The 17,147-nt window shown below is 26.9% G+C and overlaps 1 protein-coding gene across 2 annotated transcripts in view; it reads right to left on the reverse strand.

Moving 5' to 3' along the window:
• Positions 1-6,062: 6,062 nt before the first annotated feature.
• Positions 6,063-17,147, reverse strand: part of LOC111629056 (ribosome biogenesis protein BRX1 homolog) — a 29,638-nt gene continuing 18,553 nt past the window's right edge. Inside the window, exons 7-10 of one of the 2 annotated variants that reach the window (XM_023373017.1) lie at positions 16,924-16,974; positions 16,143-16,278; positions 9,430-9,524; positions 6,063-6,318 (exon numbers count right to left, since the gene is read on the reverse strand). In XM_023373017.1, coding sequence (XP_023228785.1) covers positions 6,130-6,318; positions 9,430-9,524; positions 16,143-16,278; positions 16,924-16,974 — 471 coding nt within the window. In that variant the 3' untranslated portion in view covers positions 6,063-6,129. The remainder of the gene's footprint in view (positions 6,319-9,429; positions 9,525-16,142; positions 16,279-16,923; positions 16,975-17,147) is intronic. The other variant, XM_023372951.1, reaches the window with a different exon arrangement.

Genomic DNA, 17,147 nt, shown 5'->3' on the forward strand with positions numbered 1-17,147 from the left:
ATTAAGGGTGGGACGAGGATCCGATCGGAAGATTCGAAGTGCGATGTAACGAATGGCCTCTAAGGTAAATTAACGTTAAGTAAACGAGGTCGGGAATGACGATAAAAACGACTGCCCCAGGCGAATGTTAAGCAAATGCATCGTTCGAAAGGAGCTGCAGATAATGGCTATAACTTTCTCTCTAATTATTCGATTCCTTAACTTTCATTTTAAAAACATGGCGGATATGTTTTCATACTTTACGCCGCTCTTACATAAGAACTTCCGATCTGCATCATCTACGCGATAATAATGTAAATAAAAAAAGTATTGTAGATATTTTTGTATATCCAAATAAATTCTGAAAACTCAGAATAAAAAATCGCAGCGATTTATTTTGATTCATGATAAAACAGAAGAAAAATGGAAGTATCAGTAAAACGTTTCTATTCTAGAAAAAAAAAATGTCGGGAATACCGGCAATCGTTACACATAAAAAAGAAAAATAATAATAACAAAAAAGTTCCAGATTTTATTCAAAAACAGGAAAAAAAGGCGGAAATATCCGAATATGTTTTTTTGAAATATCGAATTCCCCTCGTATTTACGACTATATATTCTTATGTAAATGACCGTTTTCTATGGGAAAATGTCGGAACCGGCTCGGATCTCTTTTACGACTTCTGCATTTGGAAATCATATTCTGCGAAATTTACGACGTATGACAAACAAAGGCAGAAAGTGCCATTTATAACACTTTGCAAAAAAGTTAAAGGTTGAATATTTCTATTTTTCTATATACGAAATAACTCCGATTTATATTTTTTTTACGAAAAATTCTCGTCTGAAACGAGATTTTGGAAGTTTATATATAATCGACGTTAGGGGGACATTTTATATTTATTAACAGAGGCCCCCTAACGGCTATTAAAATTATGAATACAGTACAGTACTTAAACATCTTTATTAATTTTTGATTTATTTTAACTCTTTCGATGAAATGATCGAAAACGAATATTGTATTATCAATTGGGTTCGCTATTTATCAAAATAGAAATAATTCGGACATAATATAATGTAAAGAAGGCTCTTTCCATCATTTATTGAAGCTGGGATTTAGAAAAATGTCGATGATTTCGTCCGTAATTTCAGTCAGCTGGAATCAATGTGGCGCCATCTGGCGACACCTGCTTAAACTACGATAAGAAAAATTATTTTTGGCATGATGAAAACCATAAGCTCATTGTATCTAAACATGAATAGTGCTCTGTTTCTGTTAAACTCCAAATATTTACTTATAATTAAATTATACTATAGATATATCGATGGAAAATATCATATTGGACGACCGTCGGCTCCAGTCTCATGCCATATCTCTTCGTCTCCCACCAAATTTACTCTCTTATTTAATTATTTCATAATTTGCATTTTCTAGTTCCATTCATGAGTAAAATTCGGAATTTTTCAGATGACGAAATTAATATCGCTTTCTAATTCTATTCTTAATTGCGCTTTTGTCAGAGCGCAATTTTTATAAAGAAATATTTAAGAAATAACAAAATCGTTTTTCCCCGACTTTTAATTAAAACCAAGAAACAGATTTATTTAATATAAAGAGATTACGAAATAATATTTATTTTTATATGTTTATGATCAGAATGTTATGCAATGATGATACAACAACAACGAAGTAATAAGAACGCATCCTCCGATACGTTTTCAATATGAATTCCATTAACTCAAAAATTCTCTCCATACGAAAAACCATTATTATTTATATATCAAATAATCTAAAATTATTCAAAATTTCTAAAATTCTCATCATTTACTTAGCGCAATAATTAGCAAAAGAACAAACATCACTATTATAATAGACTTCGCTTTAAGACACACTTACGTCCCGGAAAATCGTCGTAAGACGAGCCGCCCTATTACCGAAAAGCTGTGTCAAATTGAAAATACGTTCTTGGAAATAAGGTTTTAACAACACACAGATGGGCAATAAAAATAGGGTATTTCATACAATCGTAACTGAGAATTTATACCCGTCTTAAAAGAGGGGACTACTCTTTTAGCTTAGAATTTAATTTTATACAAGCTTAGATTTTTCAATTATTTATATTTAAATCCTATACTTTTTTTACTTTAAATCCGTAAATTATAATTGAAGATAAACTATAAACTGTTCTTATTTTATTAAATAATTTTCACTGAAACAAGTGTAAATTTTGAAATTATACAATTTTCCTGCCTTTCACTTAACTTTTCCTAAGTTCTTACATACAAGCAATGGCAAAAATTTTCATTTTTCGTTACTTGTAGGTATCTGTCTGCCATTTATCGATGCATTTTTCTACGTTATTGCTCGTCCTTCGTATTGGCTAAGATTCAGCACTTTATTATTGTCGCTACGATACTGACCAATAAGCACAAATTTCTGACAATTCCTAACGGGATTTAATTAACTGAAGAAGGAATTTGATTGCTTGGAAAAAGAAATTTAATAAATCAAATTCATTTTATAGATCTTGCCACACAAGAAATTATTTTTGAATTACATATTTCTATAAATATAAAAACACAGAAGGAAATTAGTTTAATATACAGTATCAAAATGAAAAATATAATTTATGATTCAAAGTTATACCTTAGATAAATTTAAATAACTTCATATTAGTTGTAATTTATATAAAACGCTGTTTTTTCAGATAAAATACATTGATATGTGTAAGGATCCTTTTCATCATAGAATCATATAGTATTATGATAGTTTATAGTATTTTATGTATTCCACGACCGTTTATGGGCACTTCACAGATTATCACTTTCATTGATGATCTAACTTATATTATGGTCATCGGTGCAGCAGAACTATTGGCACAGATTATCTTTAATAATACTGCTTTCGTGTTGCCGACGATAATCGGTAATCTCCGCACTTTCCTTCGATTATTCTGTATCAATTTTGATCTCTTCACAGATAGAAACAATTCTCCAAATGGAAATTAACACATATTTGCAATTGATTATGGTAAAGCATAAATATCACTTTAAACAGGTCTTGAATTTGTAAAAGTTCTGAAGTCTTTCTTTATTGTTGCCACGCAGGGCATTAGCATATTATAGATTATATGTCTATCATAATTAAGCCCATTACGAGAGACCCGGCCTCAGTAACTAGCTTTTCATGTTCCCTGTGAAAGATTTTATTTTTTGGATCTCCGTTTTTGGAAAAAATATTTAAAAAACAAATACCATAGAAATATATTTGATTAATTTTTAACTTTTACCAAACGTTACGAAATCTGCCTCCACGTCAGCAAAATTTAAAAATGCAAATATAATACTGATCATTTTTTGATGTACCATTTCAAGGGCCCCTCCATTCATCCGGGGGCCCTGTGCACCTGCCTAGTTACAGCACTGTCTGGGCCACTATAAAGTCGACCAGTATGAGCATGGAATGAGAAACGATGGCACGACCCCCTATTGCTCATAATAAATTATGAGTGTCTAGACTGGTTCAGAATCCAGATACCCTATGATGGAATGTATTTTTTACAGAAATATTTTTCGTTTAATTCAATAAATGACTTTCAATTGTAGCTATTTCATAGATTAATTATTAATGTTTTTAAGCAGTTTTACATTGCAATTATTTAAGTAAATAACAGTTTTTTCAGTTATTAATTAATCAGAGTTTAATAATTTCCTCATACTTTGTATTAAACATTAAGTTACAGCTTTTTTACAATGTCAGAATTCTGCTTGTTTATACCGAAAAATTCCTTTGTAAAGATTTTCTGTGATTTTAATGAACAGTAGATAAAAATTTAAATGATACAATCCCTAATAACTGATAAAGCAAGTTTATGCAATATATAAATTGTTTTCTAGTTGTAGAAAATGCATTTTTTGTTTGACAAAGCAAATTTATAAANAACTGTTAGAAAAGAATAAAATATAAAAATAACACTTTTAAAAAATGTCTAATATTAAATAACTTACTAAATAATATAAAATGATACCATCAAATATATGTCGAAAAAAAGTAAAAAAAGCCTAATCGAATTTCAAATAATCTAGTACAACGTAGAAAAACTTAACCTGTCAACTATCAATTTTCACTATGTTACTTTATCCAGAACAATAATGACTTAATTACTCTTATTTCAAAATATACTTATAAAACGTTTTTTGATTACTTTTCATGAATACAATCAATATAAAATATTTCACTATTATTTTCAATTACTATTATCACTGTCACATATTTTTCTGATTGTGAAAATAATTCTATTTAATAATGTCCTTCAAACTCTTCTCTCTATAGTGCAAACACCTTTTGATTATCTCGTAATTTGTTAAAATTATTTCAATTAATCAATAAGTGCCATCTCCAAGACAAAGATTGGCAATTACATGGAGTGCCATCCACCACAATCTTAACAAGTAAGATTTCTTTTTCAGTGTACACTCCAGCTCACAAAATCATCTATCTTCATTCTTTTGGGTTGACACCTTTTCTTTTAGCATATCAGTAACTTTCAGTAAATTTAATATTTAGTAAGAATCCATAACATCAGATGCCAAATATGTTTATTCTCCTTTGAATTTCTTTATTCCACATCCAAGTCTCACATATCTCATTAGGACTAGCCGTACATAATATTTTAGAAGCCTGTTTCTTAACTGCTTAGTTTCTTCTGAGAAATTCTTTGAATTTCTAGAAGATATCACATTTACAAGTGCAAATCTTTTCGTTTCTTCAGTTTTGTCACTCCAATCATTCTACATAGTTTAAAAATCAATCATTTCTATTTTTTATCCATCTATATTAAAGTAACGATCTCTCTCTTTTGTTATAAATCATTACTGTTTTTTTAACAATACTATTTCAAAGTGCACATTATTTAATAAAAAATAGTTCACAATAAAACACAATTCAAAATTTTCTTAATACAATAAATAATACAGTATAACTCATCTTTCCAAAACAAATCTCTGTCACAAGTACTGCCTTATAATCTTTGTGAAACAGTAAGAAATTACTCAGAGAAAATCTGAAAATAGTGCTGAAATTTTTGTACAGAATTTTATCTTCACTTGTAGACATTGAATCTGATCAAATCAAATTTAGATAGTATCTAGTTGTTAACTTCACATAGTTATTTGCAGATATTTTCCTTCCAAGCTGAAAGTTTAGGTAAATATTGAACTTATTCCTTATAATCCTTCATGTGAACATTCTTTGTCGTTCTCAAAGGAGTACATTGAATCATCATTACCATGAAAAAAATGTTAAATATATGTCTTGGTAAATCATTTTTGCTTAACTGAATTCAAATAATAACGTGCAAATTTTAGTCCAGATTAACATAAAAAAGAAAATGAGAGCCTTTTATGCGAAAACAATCTCAATACTTATAAAAATAAGCTTTTTAATTTTAAAATTAGAAAAAATGATGATAAAAGCTCTATTATATAATTACTTTTCTATTAAACTTCTATTTATATTACAAAAATGCCTTTTGTATCTTTAAATTTCATTGTAACCAAGAAATGGAATTGATTCTCTCATTTTTATTCTTTTGTTTTAATAAAAGAAAAACAAAAATTCCAATTAAAGTTATATTTTAACTTTTTCCCTCTAGTCAGAAAAATACTTTAAAATGATTAATATATGTTTCAAAAAGCATAAATATTAAACCAAAAGGAATTATGATAAAAAAAAATACAGAAAACAAAACTATTAAGTCTCCTTATCACAATGAGCTTTAAATTATATAATTTAATTTAAATTCAAATAGCGTTTTTGTAATAATTTATAAAATTATAAATTATACTTATTCAAAATAAAACCAACCCTTTATCAATTAAGATGTAAAAATAAATAAGAAACTTTCACAAAGAAAGATTAAGAATATTTAAAAACGGTTTAACAAATTTTTTCCAATTGTTTGGAATTGTTTTACAAGTGAGAAATAGAAGAATTATAAAACATCTCTATATCTAAAGTTTGTAGAAAATATTTAAAAAATCATTTTCTGAAATGGTGTAATAAAAATAAATAAATAACAAAGATCACTTACTATATATTAATTTCAAATACTTTATATGATAACAAATTTACATTTACAATTTAAAATATTAATCTTTACTTCGGTAAAAAGTATGCTTCTCTTTTCCCTTAGCTTCTTCAGCGGGAATCGTTTGGAATATTTCATTTAAAGGATCCAAATTATATGATACTTCTGGACGCCTCATCTCCAATGATTTCTTTGCTTCTACTCTGTTCTTATATTCATATGAAGCTTTCAACTGCAGAGCTTTTCGATACTATTAAAAAAAGATAAATTTTAATTATTATGCCATTTTCTTAAACTAAAATTTTGAAATTAATTTGTATTTCAGAAATTTAAAAGTATATCAAGACTTTCTTATTAATTCTGAATACTTATGATGACTAAACATCATGCTTTGGGAATCCAGAATCAAATCTATAGTAAAGCTGCCATTTTTTATGGATAGATATTAATATACTAGCAAGAACTAATTCTATGAATATCTACAGGATTTCAAAGAGACTGTATTCATAAAAATGCATGAAAATAGACACAGATACTAGAAATACAAAAGTACAGTACATATACACTCATTGACAAAAGTTACAAACCCAGATAGAATTGTTCAATTACTGCAAAACTTGGCATACAGTTATGTCTCAGACAGGTATGTAAATAATTACAGTTACGATCTGGTTGCATACTAGCTAACGTCACAAGACTGCCTGAAAATCACTATCCCAGTATCCTATAGAAAAGCTCAGAATTTTCAATGTATTTTTTGTTTGGTGATCTTCAAGTGCCAGGCATGCCTGTACAACACAGTCAAAGACATTAAGCACAGCCAACATGTTGAGAAAGGCCACATCATCAGGCTAAGAAAAGCAAGATGATTATTTTGTTGAAATGTTAATACATTTTAGTATATTCCTTCCACTAATGCATAGTAATGTAACTCATGCCAACAAGCAGCAAATGAGTTTATGATAAATTTTGTTTAAACTTTTTTATATATGTTATATATTGAGTTTTATATATTAATTTTTAACAAGCAAGTACCAAGTTGAGAAGCTTGATGTCATGGTTTCATCCTGTTTTTTTTTCCAAAATTTTTTCTGAGGTGTGCAATCCACTAAATTATTAGAAAATATATTTAGCCTAAAAACATTGTTTTGTAATTATTAAAATAATTTGCATATTTTTAAACCACCAAGTGTAAATAGCACATTAATACTTCATCTACAGTTATTTAAACATTTGAGAATGATTTTAATAATTACAAAATAGTATTTTGGGCCAAATATATTTTCTAATAATTCACAAGATTTGCCATTTCAGAAAACATTGTGAAAAAAGTTGAATAAAAGCAGAACGAATCTATAACATTGAGCTTTTCACCTGGTGATTTACTCACTGATCTATACCTATTCATTACAATTTATTTATAGAATTCAATATATATAATATGTGAAAAAGTTTAAACAGTAATTTCGTATAAACTATTGCTCATTGGCAAAAGTTGTTACCATAACTCTTGCCAATGAAGGAATGTACTAAAATATATCAAAATTTCAGCAAAATTCAGGATGTCAAAGCTCAGATATCCCCTTGTGAGTTGTCTGATATTCTGACCTGACTGTGAGCAGGTGTTGGGAACAGTGAATACATCAGGGTGCATGTACAAAGTGAGCATGCTCTAGATGCCCTAAACCAGCTATGGTGTAGAGTGAATATTTGACTCTTGATTTGGAGTAACTAAATTCAAAATTTAGTTACTCCAAATCATGAGTCAAATATTTAATTTGAATAATTAAAAAAATAACAAAAACTGCTTACAAATTTTTACTTCATTTAACTTTTAAATCCAAAATCAGAAAAATACAAATAAACTCTGTATAAGCAAAAAGAAAATTATAATATCATTATAATGGAAATAAGTATTTTGTTTAATAGAAAATATTCTACAGTTTGAGGATAATTTTTCTATCTAAGATTCATAATCAGTAACCTTTCAGATTTTTCACAACAGCTTTAGGACCCTGCTTTCACACTACATATGCAAAGTTTTGAAATCTATCAAATATTTTTTTTGTAATTTATAAGAACTGAATACTTTCTAAGAATTCAATGGGCACCTTGAAATCATTGCCAGGTCACAGGATCATCAGCAGAAACAATGGTCTGATTGTGATACAAGCATGAACAGATTCAACAGTGTCTGTCCACCATCCAGAGAAAGATGAAAGCCTTGCTATAAATGCTTGCAAGTGACTAGCAGAAGCAAATTTGCAAATACAGCAATCATTACTGTCCACCATTAACACCTAACATTGTTAGCTTTGTTTGCAGTGGTGCTATGAAAGATTTGCATGGACTTCTAGAGACTGGCAGCATATCATCTTTAGCAACAAATCCTGGTTCTGTTTGAGAATAGACAATCAGTGTTAGAATGTAGAGGAGAAACTGATGAGTGATTCAATTTCACCTTTATTGTTGAGCAGCAAATTCTCATTTTTGGCAAGCAAGTTCGGGAAACCCTCTCAATATGATAGGGTTGCCCCTACTACTGGATTAGTGCAAATTTAATGACAAAGAGAATGTTCAGGAAATTCTGTACCCTCATGAATTGTCTTTCATTGACAGGATGGCAAAGTTATTTTCCAGCAAATTAATACTTGACCATAGGTAGGGTTTCCCATGAATGTCTATAATATTACCACACTTCCTTGACTTTTCCAGTTGTAGATCTGTCACCCATTAAATATTTGTAAAATCATATGGGATGCCAGTTTCAGCCATCTATGAATGTGAGGGATCTGGAATGGTAGTTACAACATTAAATATGCCTCCATGCCAACTATACTGCCACATATCTAGGCAAGATGAGGTCCTACAATACACTAAAAATTCTTTAAATTTGTGTTGCTGTTCCACAGGAAATTGTCCTTTTGCTATGCTAATTTAATCACTTATTACCATTGATCATCATCTAGTTTTATTTGATTCCAAAGCTTTCTTACTGCAGAACTTTTTCATCAATGAATATATTAAATATGATAATTCTACTCTACTACAATAAATCCTTCAGGTCATAGTATCAGTTGATATGTTTAATTTATAAAAAAAATTAAATTAAAAAATTTATATATATATAAATACTTTGAAGCATGTTTCAAATTATAAATATCTATAACATTAACAAAAATTAGTTAGCTATAAAATTCAATATCAAGTAATGCTATCAGTATTAGTTAGTAAATACATCAAAGTTTATTATTAATGATAATAGCAAACGTTAATTTGTACCATTTGTTAAATAGGTCTATTTATTCAATTTTTTTATTCAATAAATGAGTTAATAATACATGAAAACTTCATTACTTACTGTGCTAGGTGCAACATAATTTGGATTTGTATAAAGGACCTGGCCACCAAAACTTCCATCAAATATTTTAATCGGATTCAATACAAATCGTGGTCCTAAAAAATGAAATATAAAACAGTTAGTATAAAATTATACAGTATTTTTATTTATTAAACAACTTAATTGAATTTTTCTGTTATTCACAATGAAGGACTTCAGAACAATCATGTTATATACAATGTTCCATAATGTTTTTTGAGTTATAAAAAGTCACTAAGAGAAGTACTGAACTTACCTCAACAAATCCAACACTGAAAGGACAGGAACTCAATTTTTTTTACTCAAACACTTACAAATGTTCTATGTGTATGGGCCATTCTTTTTCACTAAAGAATCTATAACAGGATTGACATACCTGGATATATTACAGTCGTGGCTTATGCCCTTGTTATTTGATAACCTGCATTTCATTTTTTTTTACCACAATGGCGGTCCATTTACTTTCATAATGAAGTACATCTCTCCCTAGATATAGCTGCCAAGGCATTGGATAGGACATGCATCTGAAAATAACCAACACCTGATGCTGTGGCTTCCAAGATCACTGGACCTCACACTGTATGATTTCTTTTTGTAGGGTTACATAAAAGACAAAGTGTTCCTCCCACCGTTGTTGCATGATACCACAGAACTAAAAGAACATATTGCCACAGCAGTGTCCACTATCGTTAGGCCCATGATGCAAAAAGTGTGGCAAGAACTGGATTGTCATATCAATAGTGTGTATGTCATGTCACCCATGTTGCACATATTGAACATTTGTAAGTGTTAAAAAAATTTGAGTTTCTGATCTGTGCAGTGTTGGTTTCATCAAACAACCTGTATTTTGTGAAACATTTTTCCTTCACTATTTTCACACTATATCAAATTATGTTCAACTATAATAAATAAATTTATTTTTTTATTGCTAATTTTAAAGTAAACTGTCAAAGAATGAAACAGTTTAGTATTATAATAATATACATTGAAAGAATTATAGAACCAAGCACAGTCACAAGCAATTTCTATTGAATATAAATACAATGAACTGACAACATAGTAAGCATAAAAACAAATTCATCTATAACAAATTTCCCTTCAAGTCTTGTATAACAAAGCTTTCTATAATAACATTTAGGAATTTGTTGCATTTATATAAAGCAATTTGAAATGTGACAATCTAAAAAACAAAAATACAACTAACTGTATACAGTAAAACTTCTCTAACTCAAACATCTAACTTGAATATTTCTTTAACTCTAAGAAAATGAAGTACTTGATAGGTCTCAATGGAACTGCATAGGGATTTAATGTCTTAACTCAAATTTCTTAATCTTGAATTTCTTAACTCAAATTTTCTCAGAGTTGAAGTTTTTCATGGTCCCCAGCATCAATTTATGTTACTTTCAACTTCCATGATCTAATTTTAATATTTTTTCTATCTTAAATGATCTAATTATTGAATTTCCATAAAAAATTCAGACAGTTAGTTGTATCAACTCTCCAACACCATTTTCAAACAACGTTCCAGTCCCAAGCAAGAAGTCCTCTTGGTTTATCTCAACAAGATGTACAGTAATACCCCAAACTTACACGATAGCTGGGACCGAGTGGTAACCACGTAAGTCAAATTCGTGTAAGTCGGGGTATAATTTCACATATAAATACATACAAATAATTTTTATTTGGGGCCGGAGACTAAAGAAAACTATCATTTAGAAAAAAATGTTTAATAAAATCTTAGATAATACATATGTATAACAAATTAGGCCTATATTATTTTACAATTTTTCACATTTACTTGATTATTATGCCATAATTTTAACATTGTTTCCATCTCAGTGATAATACCGTGACATTTACGAATGATGCTTGAATTTAAAGATTGAGCATTTTTCACAGCTTCGAGAATTTTTTCTTTGCCTTTTATAATTGTTCTGACCGACAATTCTGGTAGATCAAACTTCTTTGCCAATTCACAAATTTTCATTTTTGTATCGAAGTCTTTAATAATGGGTATGTTCGTAAAGTCAAACGAGTTAAATGCATTAATAATAAATCATTCAAAAAGTCTAACGAAATAGGAATAACGATGACATCATTCTCGTTTAACTCGTTCGACTTTACAAACATACCCAATGTTAACTTTACATTCCAAAGATAAAGTTTTTCTTTTCTTGTTTGATGCAGAAGAATTAGTTCTACTTCTTTGGATGACATAGTAAAGTCTCCGTAGATATAGCAAACACAGAAATAAATAACACAAAATAAATTGTAGCTATGTGTTGATTCCATGTGACACATCCGAACATGTAAGCTGAACAATAGTGTGGGGGGAGTGAGTAATCAAGGGTTGTGTGGCGCTCAAACAAAAGACGAATCGACGAGATTTGAAAATCGTATAACTCGGGGGAAAATCATATAAATCGTAAAGTCGGGGTATTACTGTACTTGCAAAACTGTTCGATTCCATCAATTACATTGAACATTTTACTGAAAGGTGTTATAAGGGCTGTTAAAAAAAAACTATCAAAGATTCTTTATATAATGCCAGAGAGGTAAAATACAAATCTATTCAGAATCAGCATTTTTTACATTATTATTCTCTAACTTGAATCGTCTGTAATTCAAATTTTTTTTCCTGCCCCTTGTAGCTTCAAATTAGAGAAGTTTTACTGTATACTGTATATATATCTATACAAATATTAAAGAAACAGCAGTAACATCATTAAGTTCTTAGCTGTGAATATGAATAATATTTTATTCTTCCAATAGTTAGGCATTTAAACATTCAAGAATACATTTTTATTCATATTCTTTCTCTCTTTTTTAAAATTCAATACTGAACAAAACTTATATCTTATTTATATTAATTTATACATTGCAATTCAAAGTTTAAAAAATACAGGATTTTTCAAGAAAATGCTAATACTTATATAAAATTATCACTTTGAATGGAAATAGAATAACAATAACACTGTAACATGATAACAAATTTTGCTTGCAAATTTAGAATAACAGTTGCCACTTTTTGCTGTCATCATTAATACATGTCTGGAATCTTCTCTAGATTATCTTTAGACCATAATGATGCATTTCTTACGTTAAAAAAATGTTAAATTATTTGTGAATTTAATTTCTTATGTTATATTTCATCTGAAAATATAAATTATAATAAAGAGAAATGATAATTCTGTAAGTCTTAGTACTTTTTCACCACATGCTTGCATGTATTTGAAAAATTATTGATGTTTATGTTCACTCTTAAATTTTATTTTATAAAAAGTAAATAATGATTTAATTTTACAAAACATTGTTTTTATTAATATTGTGTAGAATGTATATTTGTAAATAGTCTACCTACTTTTTAAAAATATTTGTTCATTATTTTGGATTTTATGTATTCATTAGAAATATTTTTAACATTTTAAATTAAAAAGCTGAAGAAAATTATTAATATTTTTATAAACATTTGAAAATTAGGAAAGCTATTATAATTTTTTAATTTAAAGTTTTGTTTTATATTCAATTAAAAATAATATTTTTTATATAAATTTAATATTTGTATTTCTATTCAATGTAACATAAGTTTTGAATAGTGTTCTAATAAACATTTTTCTTTCTTTGTTGGTTTTTAAACCAACAAAGAAAGAAAAATTTATTCTATCTTTAATAATTTGTAAATAAAACTTAAAAAATTCAAATCATATTATATATATAGCCAAGTCATATAGACAATAAACAGAATAATGATAGATAATTTTTGTGCAATAAAAGTGTTTGTTTTCAAATCCCCATGTACTACATTAAGTTGAATGAAAGGACATGTAAAAACAAATGGAAAAAAATCATAGTAACATACAGTATAAAGAATAATTTTTGAATAATTGGTAAATCAATGATTCACATAATATGGTCCTTGGGCCACACATTGGTCCATAAATATTTGCCAGATGGTCTGCAGACTAAATGAATCATTTTTTTACATTATCATTATATACTGTTTATCCAGAGGAAAAAAAAATATTTCTTTGCACCAATTATACATTGTGTTAGATTATTAAATGTACAAACTATTTTGACATGAATCTAAGATGAATTTGATATATGAAGTGGATAGGGACATAGCTAATTTGTGGTTCATCTGTAAATAGGATTAAATAGTCCTTTGACTATAAGAATCACCAATTTAAAATGTTCAATTCCAAATGTGCTAAATTAGAGCATTTTTATATAATTTTATTTATTATAATGTTACAGTATTATTACTACATTTTCAAAAATTCTCTTTAACTATTGATTATTGTTAAATATTTCTGTGTAATGTCTTAAAGAAATTCTTCAGTTTTATGATAATGTTTGAAAATATTCTTAATTATAATTTTGCTTTTGTACGTTAGTTTGCGTGTAATTCAACTATTCTATATTTAATTTACTTAGGCTTTTAAACCATCATTATGAAGAATTTTTAAATTGTAACATTAAAAAATAATAATAAAAGTGGTGCCATACATTTGTTTCAAGTGATGTTAAGTGAGCAGCAACATGTAATAACAACAACATATTTCAGATTTGAAAATTAGTAAATAAGATATCTATGACTCTTGCAATTTGATGTATTGTTATATTATTTACTAAACAGGATTAGTTTATGAATAATTGAAATTACAAAATTTCATTAATTCATTAGATTTTTTAAGATTTTAACCTTAAAAGTTATGATAATTATAATTCTTATTAAACAATTAAAAACAGTGTATTAATGAATGATACAAATTTTTGATTGTTAAGGACAAAAGCAGACAAATTATATAATTGTTTTAGCTAAATAGCATAAAATCCATTCTTAAATTCATAACTTTAATAATACATATAATAATCTCTTCAACCAATTTTACATTTTTTAAATATTTGTTAAGAAAGGATCTTTAGAACTAGTATACTGTGGTTAAAGAGTTAATTTTATATCTAAACTTATTTACATTTGTATATATGCTGATATCGTATTTATCATACTTTCTCTTTTGATACTAAAGAATTCCTTTGCCATACCTTTTATGGAAAAATTTTAAATAAATTAAAAAATATATTATTACACAACTTATTACAGAACCATCAGAAAAAGATCCCAGCAGAGCTATTTTTAATATTAAACAGAAAATTTTGATCAAGTAAAACACCTAACTGTGTTAGGACAATGATGAGGCAGTCCTTTAACTTAGAATTAAAATTTATTTTATTCTAAAAAATTTACATGAACTTGTTCACATGTCCATAACTTGGCACGCAACTGAAAACAGGCCTCTTCTTATTTCGAGCAGTCTCGTATGGGTGTTGCCAGTTCATAGACAATTTGCTATATTGACACAGACTTTAGTTTCATATAATTCTTTTTCCCTAACAAACTGAAAAGACAAATTCTACTTCCTTAAATTTAAGCATTTAAGGCAAATTTAAAAAATTCAAATCAATGATTTTGATGACAATCAAAAAATCAATCAATGACTGTGTCACCAAAAAAAAAACAAAAAAGCAAATAAATGTCAATGTATAACTCTCTTAAATAAATTGTTTATTTTCAGGTAATAAGATTTGTGAAAATTTAACAAAGTTTGATACCTATTGTAATGTCATCACAAACATTAAAAATTCCTATAAAAGTTTCATCTTATTCTTATTTTGTTTGTTTATTTTTTGTAATGCTTTACAAATTTAATCTCACTCTACAATGCCACAGAACTCCAAAATTTGATTCCACCTTGAGCTGAAGATGAACTGCGAAATACTCCAAAAACATTTTGTGCCTATTAAAAAGCTTTTTGTTACCTTAATTTTGCTGTATTTTTATTTTTTGTTAAATATGTTGCCAAATTTTAAAAGATTTTCATGTAAAAGAAATCTATTGCTTAATGTTTACTGTAACTATAAATCTTATGTAACAAATTAAAAAGTGATAAAATATTAAAGTTATTTTTTTGTATCAAGTAAAATTTCTTTATATATGTCAAGTGGTAAGTGTGCTTAAACTTAGCAACTCCTGCCCTATACATAATCAAGGCATTCAGGGAGAGCTGGAATTTTTCTGTCCAGAGAAAACTTAAGGCCCCTAGTAGTTTGTTTTCCTATAAAATTAATGTTATTTTTACTAACAGAAAATCAAATCATTAAGACTGCTCTTTATTAATAAAGTAAAATTCTATGTATTTCATTTGTTAAAAAGAAAAAAAAAAAACAATGAACAGATCCCATACAAGTTCTCAATAACCTTCATCATAACAGGAAATTTCTTTAGGTTATTTAATTGAATCATATTTTTTTCCAAACAATCAAAAATATTTGTAAGAAGTAACAAATTACTTAAAATTAATTAATAATGTATCTAAAATATAGTCAGATGCATTATGATATTATTTGGCATTATTTGTAAGAAGATTAATTTGGCAAGAAAATATTTCACATAAATCAATAATTATGCTAAATTTCTATTAAAATAAAAATTTATTTTATAATGAGCTAAGTAAATAATCTTAATGATTAATTTCCAAATTGGATTAAACTAAAAATATAAGAATAAAAATAAATACTAAACCAAATTAAATATTTTAATATTACTTCTTACTTTATTAAGAACATAACTATTTAAAAAATAAATTTTAATATTAAAATTGAAAAACATTTATAAAAATAAAATTTACCAATTTCTGCTAAAGATCCATCTTCTTCAACTATTTGATAATTTCGAAACCAAATTTTCTTATCCAATATACTAAATGTATATACATGATCAATAAATGGTTGACTTTTAGGATGATGATTAGGTGTAGAAAATACCTGAAAATAAATAAAATATAAAAATCTATATTCATTTTTTTATTAAAAAAAAATATATTGAAATATTAGCTATCACATTTTATTGTTTATTAAGAGCATTTTATGAAATATTTATTCTAGTAAATTATTAAAATAATTCAGCTCAAGTGTCAATCAATTATTGAATAATTAATTTGTTTATATATCTTGCAAAGTGTCAATATCTCTCTCATTACTTACATTTTTAATTTAGGTATAGCTATTTTAAGTTTAAGGAAAATGGAATTGTAAGAATTTATTAAACAATTTACATTTTAATCAGAAATTTACATCATTTTAAACATTATCATCATATTTAATATAAATAAAAGCTGAAATGTTGCGTTTAGACGTTTGGTTTAATAAATAAAAAAAAAAAATAAATAACATTAATGGATTATAAAAAAATTTTTTTAATTGTTTTGTTAGGAAATGAATGTATCCTTGTATTAAAAAGATAAACTGGTAAAAATTATTCTGATTTAAATAAATGTATTTTATTAATATTCATAAGAAAACAAAAATCAGGAAAACTGAAAAAAGTCAGTAATAAATTTTCCTTATATTTAGAAAGTTTTTATAAATGACTCAAGAAATAATAAATTTTTTAGTCTACATAAATCTTACCTGTTTAAATAATTCTTGTAAAAGATTCAAATATGGTTGTGATTTAAAATTCTGTAAATATTTCATGTTAAAAAATGAGTATATATTATTTATATCAATTAAATAATATACAAAAATATAAGTTATTATTGTAAATTTTATATAATTTTAATACTGTAATTTCTAGGCTTAAATATATTTTAATTTTATATTTAATTAATTATAAAATGATTACATTAAACACA

Source organism: Centruroides sculpturatus, unplaced genomic scaffold, assembly GCF_000671375.1.
Source record: "Centruroides sculpturatus isolate CEXI.00-Female unplaced genomic scaffold, Cexi_2.0 scaffold93, whole genome shotgun sequence".
Taxonomy (NCBI): domain Eukaryota; kingdom Metazoa; phylum Arthropoda; class Arachnida; order Scorpiones; family Buthidae; genus Centruroides; species Centruroides sculpturatus.